The sequence below is a fragment of the Elephas maximus genome, chromosome 7 (genome assembly GCF_024166365.1).
Source record: "Elephas maximus indicus isolate mEleMax1 chromosome 7, mEleMax1 primary haplotype, whole genome shotgun sequence".
Classification (NCBI taxonomy): domain Eukaryota; kingdom Metazoa; phylum Chordata; class Mammalia; order Proboscidea; family Elephantidae; genus Elephas; species Elephas maximus.
Window position 1 is genome coordinate 47,344,954 of NC_064825.1, and position 9,796 is coordinate 47,354,749.

Consider the following 9,796-nt stretch of genomic DNA (forward strand, 5'->3'; position numbering starts at 1 on the left):
AGAGACCTGTAAGCCTGGCCATAGCTCTGGTCAGGGCTCACGAAGTAAGACTAGAGGTGGCTTCTGGTGGCCCAGTGGGCAGACACAGGGGTCAGCCTCCTGTTGGATGTATGGAGGTGGGGAAGGGTAGAAAATATTTCAGAGCTGGACCTTGCAATAACAGCCATGAAGAGGTGGGGACAGGGGCTCAGGCACTGCACAGCCCAAGACTCTAATTTCTTCCACATCCAGAGGATCCCCAACCCTCCTCCCATACGGCACCAAGGCTGATTGGGACTTTGGTTTGTCAATAGTGCATCCCCCTGCCTCTGCTCCAAAGTGACCTGATAAAGCCTGTCCTCATTCTCATCTCTCCTGTGAAGCCCCCTGAGAGGAAGCATCCACCGCCACCCTTCCTCTCATGGCACAGTCCCCATAGTCCATGTCTGTGGTTGTGTCCTCCCGGAGTCCTCCGTTCATCCACCCAGACTATGAAGCCCTCACTGGCTCTATGAAGCAAGCCGGGCCCTGCCTGAGTGGGTGTGCAGCTATCATGGCCAGATGCTGTCAGAAGGCTGGGAAGGAGGCCAGACGGAACTGTTGCAGTGCGTCAGCAGCCTGGCCTCCAGGTCTGAAGACCCTTTGTTCTCTCCACCGCCCTCCGCCTGCCCAGAAAAGGCTGGGCCCGGCACTGCATTCCCAGAAACACTACCTTTACCACATGGTGCTGTCGGTCATGCTCTCAGCTTCATCTGGCTTCTCCCAACTTCTCAACATTGCCCCTCCGGCCTCCACCCCGCCCCATGTAGTTCTCTGCAGGTCTCTCTCTGAATCGCCTTCTCTTCTGTGTAGATCTTTCTGATTCTGTCTTTATCTCCCCCGTGTCTGTCTCTGTCTGGTTCTCTCTCACTCACTATCTCCTGCTTTTCTTTATTTCTCCTTTTGTCTTCCACCACCCGTCTCTCTCTGGAACTGTCTCTTTCCCTGCCCCTACATTTTCTTACGTACACCTGTTGAGCTTTGTCTTCTCCGTCTTCATCTCCAACCTTCTGTCTCACTCTTTGTTTGATCCCGCGTATCTCTGGACTTGTTCTGTCTCTCAGACTGCACTAGCTCTGTTTTTCTCTGCTTTGTCAGTCTCTATGTTTGCCTCCTTCAGAGAGGGGCATAGGACTTGGTGAGAGGATTCTGGTGGTCTGTCTTTCTCTGTTGCCGTCTTGGCTTCTCTGTCTCGTCAGAGAGGCTTGGCTGGACTCTCTGGCTCCAACTGAGTAAACAGCTCAACAGTGTCCCTTCTTGTCCCTCCGGTCATTTACTCATTGATTCTACACACCTTCACTGGGCTCCAGCAATGTGTCCAGCCCTGACTAGACAGCTTCAAGCCCCTCCCCTTCCCAGCACACCTATTTTAACTCCACAGCCTCACCCTCTATGCTGGGAACATGGCCCCCAGGTTCCCACCCAATGCTCCTTCTTCACCTCATCCAAACTTACCCATCCTGGGTCCCATGACTGCTGGGGTGAGGTGAACAGGGAGTTCTGCCCCTAATTCAATCTCAGGACCTGGAATTCAGCCAGGCAGAGGGAGTAAGACCTTATGAGGGGCTCCTGGAGACAGCAGCCGGGAGCTCCAGCAGGGATGCACTGGTGGTGGAATTCCAGGCTCCGGGTGGATGCTTCTTGGGCCACACTGAACAGCAGCCTACTTCTTCCGGGTCCCTGTCTCCCTGATCTCTCCTGTGTCTGTCTCTGCCCTGACCCCCTAACCTGCCCTGCCTCTCTCTGCTCTCTGAATTTCTCCTGAACTCTGTCCGGGACAGCCCAGGGCCAGAGTTGTGTAGGAGGCTGGGTTTGTTTATCATCCGGCCCCCCTGCTGGAAGGAGGTTGTGGTCCCGCCTCCCTGTAACTCTGGCCCAGTAGTTCCTTCCCTGCCCCGCTCACTCGGAGATTTTCTTCTGCTCTGTTAGCAGTAGACAGGAGGAGGGCAGAGGGACACCGATGGGCCCCTCCAAATCCGGTCATTCCTTTTCCTCACTGCACTCCCATTCCCTACCCAAGCCCCCTCCCAATGAAGCTCTTGTTCTCCCTCACAAGACTTGAGTTGCCCTCAATGAGCCCCATGAAGTCCTGGTCCTCCCTCAAGCCCCTCCCTGAGCCCCTAACAGAACACTTTTTCTCAACCAGCCCCACAGACAGCCCTTGACTGCAGCCCTACTCTGAGCCCTCATCCTCTCAGGGAGCCCCCTATGTCCTCCAGGAGCTTCAAGGATCCAGACAAGGAGAGACTGTCTGCTGGGAATCAGGATGGCCAGGCTGCCTGGGGAGAAACTCCTGGTAAAGCCCCATCAGTTGCAGCCATCTAGGTGGAGGGAGGGTAACAGAGGGCAAATATGAAAGTCAGAGAGGATGCTGGACTGAGGACGGAGGTCTTGGAGCCAGACCGACCGGGGTCTAGTCTCTGTCCTGTTGTTTTCTGGTTGAGTGACCTTAGGCAAGTCCCTGCACCTCTCTGAGCATCAGTTCCTTCATCCATAAAGAAAGGACAAGGATCTTCACTGTAAAGGGTTATTGTGAAAGTTCAGTCAGAGAGAAAGAAGCCAAGCCTGGAAGCTTGAAGCACAGAGAAAAAGGCAGCTGTAGGGGTGGGGCTCAAATCAGGGCAACAAGAGGGAAAACAAACCCATTCAGTCCTTCCCAGCTTATATAGCACTTTCACTCATGAGGCCCCATCAGATCTTCCCATCGACCCTGTAGGACAGCTGTTATTTCTCCCATTTTATGGATGAGGAATATGAGTCTCAGTAACTTGCTGGAGATCATCCAGCTAGTTGGTAGTGGGACCATGCTTTCAATCTCTGATGTTAGAGCTAAGCTTTTTTCTCTACTCCAACTGCCTTCTGTGAGGAAGATCTCTGGGTTTCCTCAAATCCAAGATACAGAAGTAAACTTCACCCAGTTCCAGGAAAAGAGTCATTGCATGGAATGGGGATGTGGGTTTGGAGCCTAACTTTTGGTGTTCTATGGTAGAGAAATATACATTAGCCCCACTTGCTTCCTAGTGGCTATATGAGGGTGTGAATAGGAAGCTGGGAGTGTCTAAAATAGGATCACTGATTTGGCTGGCACAGAGTAGGCTTTAATTGTTACTTGATGTCTTAGTTATCTAGTGCTGCTATAACAGAAATACCACAAGTGGTTGGCTTCAACAACAGAAGTTGATTCTCTCACAGCCTAGTAGGCTAGAAGTCCAAATTCAGGGTGTCAACTCCAGGGGAAGACTCTCTCTCTCTGTTGGCTCTAAAGGAAGGTCCTTGTCATCAGTCTTCCCCTGGACTAGGAGCTTCTCAGGGCAGGAACCCAGGGTCCAAAGGACACACTCTTCTCCTGGCACTACTTTTTTGGTAGTACGAGTTTCCCATGTCTCTCTGCTTGATTCTCTCATTTATATCTCAAAAGAGATTGACTTGAGACACGACCTAACCTTGTAGATTGAGTCCTGCCTCATTAACATAACTGCCTTTAATTCTGCCTCATTAACATCATAGAGGTAAGATTTACAACATGGAGGAGAATCACATCAGATGACAAAATGGTGGACAATCATACAATACTGGGAATCATGGCCTAGCCAAGCTGGCATACATTTTTGGGGGATACGATTCAATCCATACCACTTGGTATGTCAATCAATGAGTCTTTAAGAAATCAGAAACGTGAATGCAAGGCCACTGAACTGGGAAAGGTCAATAGTTGACTTGGATTGATAGAAAGATCAGACCTGATTCGACTTGAGGAAACCAAATTGGGTCCTTCTAAATTCCACAGACAAAAGTCAGAGATACTGACAGAGATACAACCTCCCAGACTTCAAAATGCAGGTGCACAGTTGAGAGACGAAGGTCCCTTTAGACTTTCTGGAAGCTCAGTTGCCTAATCTTGGCCCCAGAGGCTGGAGAATTTTTATACGTGGATTGGTCTAGGTATGTGCTAGCACCAGCTTGGCTGGCCAGGTTCAGAGAGGTTCTCATTAATGTTTGGGTCAAACAATATTTAATACCCCACAGGGCACAGTACATACAATACACTTTGGTACGAGCAGTTTTCATTTGTCACCTTGGCTTTCCCAGGTTCGAGCACATTTCTGAATTCAGAGCTGTGGAGCTGCAACAAGGGTTAGGTACCCAGAAGTCTCCAGAAGTCAGGCTCAGATTGACTCTTGGGCTAATCCTGTGGGTGGCCTGGGCTTGTGGTCTGACCAAGCTAGTTTGCACTCCAGCTTTGCCACCTACCAGCGTAGTGTACCAGAGCAGTGTTTGCCGAGCCCTGTGCATTTTACAGAGCTCCGCCATGTGTGTGGATCAACACCATCTGTGATTCCCATGGTTTGCAAAACTGGATGCCTTTTTTCAGAGTCCTGTGTTCTCGGCAAGGCCTGGCACGGTTTGCAGAACTCTGCAGCTGCCAGGGCCTCATGACGTTTGCACAGCTCTGTGCCTCATGAGGAGCCTGATATTGCTTGTAGAACCCTGGGCTGTTTGCCGAACACAAGCCTTTCCTCTCTTTGAGTCAACCCATGTAAGGAACTGCTTTTTTGTAGTCCACGCAAAATAGGACATTTTCATTTTATAGAATTATCTGGTTTTTTTGGTACATGGGAAGAGTCTTGGGCTCCAGATAAGAAATCTCAATTCTGTTCTCAGCTCTGTCACTAATTTACCGTGGGACTTTGGGTAAGTCCTTTGTCCTCTCTGGGTCTCATCTTCCCATCCGTTCAATGGAGATCATGACATCAAACTACCCATCTTCAGAACTGTCCTGAGGATCCCTGTGAGGATGTCCAGAAGGTGGTGGTGGGTGTTGAGAAGGGGAAGATCAAGGTAGGGAGGGAGAAAAGGGGAAAGTGGCTGTAGGCTTGTTCCTGAAAAAGACTCCAGACTGCTGCCTCAGCGCCTTGGCTTGCACTTCCCTCTGGCCCAGCAGCCTGGGGAACGGATATCTATAAACGAGCCAGGCAGACAAGTGAGGACCTCAGTTAAAAGCCTCAGCCTTCCCCACCCCCAGATGCTGCCTTGGGGTCAGGCTCCAAGCTGTGCAGATGTGCTCACACACATGGCTCATTAAATCTTTTCGAGGAAGGCACTATTATCCTTCTTTCACCCATGAGGGCCCCGACGCTCAGAAAGGTGCAGTAACTTGCCCAAGGCTACAGGTCGAGTATACAGCAGAGAATGGGATCTGGGCCAAAGAAGGCGTGGATGGAGACCTTCTGACTCAGGAGGTCAGAGCAGGAAGAAACTTTGTGCTCATTTAGTTCAAAGCTTTCCAATTCATATGGAAACTGAAGCCTGCAGAGGGGCAGGCTCTGCTGTGTGACCATAGGTAAGCCACTGTCCTTCCCTGGTTGATGAGAAGCAGAGCACATCCCACCAAGGGCTCAGGGCTTTCTCCCTCTTTGTTGGCACAGCTCCACCATCAGGACACAGCAATTTCCCAAACCTGTGAGAAGTATACCGCAAGGGTCAGCTAGGGGTCCAGCTTGGTCACTCAGCCCTGGCCACCTTGACTTAATATAGTAATCAGCTTCTCCAGCCCAATCCAGGCCAAGGCCTTGTACATCCCTTGCTGTTCTTTCTGTAACAGCTTAAACTCAGCTGTCTTATTTATCTAGTGCTGCTAAAACAGAAATATAACAAGTGGATGGCTTTAACAAACAGAAATTTATTCTCTCACAGCCTAGGAGGCTAAAAGTCCAAATTCAGGGCACCAGCTCCAGGGGTAAGATTTCTCCCTCAGTTGGCCCTAGGAGAAGGTCCTTGTCATCAATCTTCTCTTGAATCTAGGAGTTTCCTAGTGCAGGGACTCTGGGTTCAAAGGACATGCTCTTCCCCTGGTTCTTCTTTCTTGGTGTTATGAGGCCTCTTCTCTCTGCTTGCTTCTCTCTCCTTTTGTCTCTTATAAGATAAAAGGTGATGGAGACCACATCCCAGGGCAACCCCCCTTACATTGGGTTAGGGCTGTGACCTGAGTAAGGGTGTTACATCCTATCCTAATCCTCTTTAGCATAACCTAATCTTGCCCCATTAACCACAGACAGAGATTAGGATTTACAACACATAGGAAAACCGCATCAGATGACAAAATGGTGGACAATCACACAATACTGGGAATCATGGCCTAGCCAAGTTGACACACATTTTTGGAGGACACAATTCAATCTATAACACCAGCCTAGAAGTTTCTCCTCACCTCTAATATTTCCTCTAGGAAGCAGTCCCAACTCCCAACCCAGGCTCTTTTACCTCAATAGCAACCTTCCTTCAAGTCTGAAGGCCTCCACTTCCCACCAGCCTCTCCCTCCAGCTGGCAGTGAATGTGTACTATGCTAGGAACTCTGTATTCTAGCCTCAAAATGACAATTCTGTGCTCCAGAAAGAGCACAAGCTTAGGAGTCAGACAGTTCAAACTTGACCCAGCAAATGGCAGTTTGAGAATTTCAAATTCTTATGGAATCCAGACTTCCTAGAGTTACTGAGGCTGGATGAACCCTCAAAACTATTGCCCTGAGATCATCTTTAAACCTTAAACCTTAATCCAAAAATATCGCCTGAAGGCTTCTTTAAACCAAACAATAGTTTAGCTTAACTAATAAAGAATGTCTGCCTTAAGCATTGTGCTCTTTCCAAGAACTGTCTATATGGGATCAAATTGACAACAGCAACTTGAAAGGTTAGACAGGAAGCTTAGGGGGCAGTGAGTTTATGTTAATGGAAGAGGAACAATTTAGAAAAAGAGGGCGAGAATGGCTGCACCACTTGAAGAATGTAATCAATGTCACTGAACTGTAATGTAGAAATTGTTGACTTGGTGTATGCTCTGTTGTGTATATTCTCAACAACAACAACAGCAAAAAGAAAATAAATTTTTAAAACAAACAACAAAAAAGATGTCCATAGTTTAACCACATATATGAGACTAATGGACACACTACCCCAAAAGCAAAGACGAGAAGGCAAGAAGGGTTAGGAAAACTGGACACATGGAAATAGGGAAGCTGGGGTGGGGAAGGAGAGCGTGTTGACACATCATGGGGTTAGCAACCAACGTCACAAAACAATTTGTGTATTAACCATTTAATGAGAAACTGATTTGCTCTGTAACTTTTCACCTAAATCACAATTTAAAAAATACCAAAAAAAATGTACGTAGACAATATTTCTCAGAATTAGGCTACGTGGGCATAACAGTGAGTATGCATTCTATGAGGAAGCAAATGATAAGGAGAACCAATTGAGGAGTTTCAAATTTCCAAATAGAATAAATAAAAATGCCAGTGATGAGATGATGAATTTAACAATAATAAAATATTTTTATAAGATTAAAAAAAAAAAGAGTGGCTCTCTGAGCCTCGGTTACCTTTTCATTAAAATAGGGATGGCAGTAAACCTCCTGGCAGGATTTCACTAAACCTATCATCTCCTTGGTTTGGTTCTTAGCTGAGTGCTAAGTCTCTTGGCCCCTCCGGTCCTCCATGCCCTTACTTGTGAAATGCCTGCCCAGTGTTGCAGTAAGGCTGGGGTGGGGTGGAGAGGGGGTGATGGATAGTTTAGTACTTGCTAAATCTGAGAGCTGAGCAGACACAGCCACTGTTAATATGGCGATGATGCTGATGGTGGTGACTTGTCATTCTGGAAGCAGAGGGTGAAGGGGAAATAAATCAATGCAGAAGAGTGCCAGGTCAGTCTGACCTGACTGACAACCCCATGGAATAAAAATCACCAGGGAGGCCCCCTGAGGTGGGAGGGAAGGAAGTGTGAAATTGGGGCTCACAGGTAGGCTGGGGACCATTGTTGTTCACAGCTGTTTTCTGCGGGGGCTGCAGGACTAGGCCCCTCTCACAGGACTCCAGACTGGGCACTGGCTTGTGACTCCCAACCCCGGTCTGCCGCCAGCACATTGCCGTTGGTCAGGTCCTGTTAGCTGCCTGGTCCCTATTATAAAATGGTAGGGGGTGGTCTGGGATAGGGATTTCATTCTGCTCTACCTCCTTCTTTCGCAAGGACTACCTGAGCTAATGGATGTACAACTGCTTTTGTAAAATGTCAAGAGCGGCACACGAAAAATTACGGTTGTTAATAATTTGGCTCCTTGGAGAGAGAGCACGGGGATTGGGGGTGCGGTGTGAAGGCTGGGTGGGGAGCCGAGGTGGGAGGAAGCCCGAGCTCCTTGCAGAGGAGCTTAGAGCCAGGACCTCAATTCCCTGAAGACTTTGCAACACTGCCCCCTGGGGGCCAGAGACGTCTGTGCGGGTGGCTTTTCCTCCAAGACTGCAGTCAGGGAGGAAGAGGGCAGGGGAAGAAAGGCTGGGTCGGTGTCAGAGGAGCCCAAAATGCACAGACCAGAAGGAGTCCAGTGAGAGGCCCCCTTGTTCATCCTGCACTTGTTGCCTGACTGTCCTTTTTCACCTTTCCACACCTGTCTGTTCCACCCATCTGTTCTCACAAATCTGCCCACTTTCCATTCAGCTGTCATGCCCTGGTCTAGGCCCTCACCATCTCTTGCCTGGGCTGTCCCCCAGGCTCCTCACTCCTTTGTCTCTCCTTCCAGTCTATCTTCCTGCAAGCCAGAGGGAACTTTCTAAACCTTAAATCTGACCATGCTTCTTCCCTGTTTAAAACCCTGCCCTACCTCCTCAGTGCCCTCAGGATAAACCCATCCTACTTAGCCTGACATTGAGCTGCATCTTCTGCAGGTCCACCTCCTCACTCGCGAGAGGGACAGAATTGTGGGTGATCAAGGACAAGGCTCTGGGGCAGGACTGTGAGGGGGTGACTCCTGGCTATACCACTTGGTAGCTGTGTGACCTTGGATGAGTTACTTCATTCTTTATGCCCCTGTTTTCTCATCTGTAGGATGTGGCCAAGGGATAAATGCTACTCTTATCCTTACTGAGGTTGTCAAGAATTTCATTGACATTGAATCCACAATCAATGCCCATGGAAGCAGCAATCAAGAAATCAAATGTTGTATTGCATTGGGCAAATCTGCCACAAAAGACCTCTTAAAGGTGTTGAAAAGCAAAGATGTCACTTTGAGGACAAAAGTGCGCCTGACCCAAGCACATGGTATTTTCAGTTACCTCATATGCATGTGAAAGCTGGATAATGAATAAGGAAGACTGGAGAAGAATTGCCTTATTTGAATTATGGCGTTGGCAAGGCATATTGAATATAGTGCGGACTGCCAGAAGAATGAGCAAATCTGTCTTGGAAGAAGTACAGCCAGAACGCTCCTTAGAAGCAAGGATGGTGAGACTTTGTCTCAGGTACTTTGGACATATTGTCAGGAGGAATCAGTCCCGGGAGAAGGACATTATGCTTGGTAAAGCAGAAGGTCAGTGAAAAACAGGAGGACCCTCAATGAGATGGGTTGACACAGTGGCTGCAACAATGGGCTCAAACATAGCAACGATCGTGAGGATGGCGCTTGACTGGGCCGTGCTTCATTCTGTTTTACATGGGATCACTATGAGTTGGAACCGACTTGATGGCACCTAATAACATTTTATTCTCTTGAGGAAACTGCTCTGGAAAGTCAGTCTGCAGCACAGCATCAGGGTTATCTATAGAAAGCATAGGCTCGTTCCTGTCCCAGGATGTATTTGTGTGACTAGGGCAGAGTTTATGACAGCTGCTGGGGGAGTGTGCGGAAGGCTTCCTCTAGGAAGATGAGTCACTTCCTCCCCGATGGGGCTATGAGCCTGGAGATGGGAAAGGCTGCTTTTGGCCAGGCTACCCTCTGCAGATGCGCTATGAGAAC

The 9,796-nt window shown here is 48.7% G+C and overlaps 1 protein-coding gene across 1 annotated transcript in view; it reads right to left on the reverse strand.

Annotated features, from left to right (window-relative positions):
* Nucleotides 1-1,442, reverse strand: part of SLCO2B1 (solute carrier organic anion transporter family member 2B1) — a 51,978-nt gene extending 50,536 nt beyond the window's left edge. Inside the window, exon 1 of the mRNA XM_049889798.1 lies at nucleotides 988-1,442. Coding sequence (XP_049745755.1) covers nucleotides 988-1,018 — 31 coding nt within the window. The 5' untranslated portion in view covers nucleotides 1,019-1,442. The remainder of the gene's footprint in view (nucleotides 1-987) is intronic.
* Nucleotides 1,443-9,796: the final 8,354 nt, after the last annotated feature.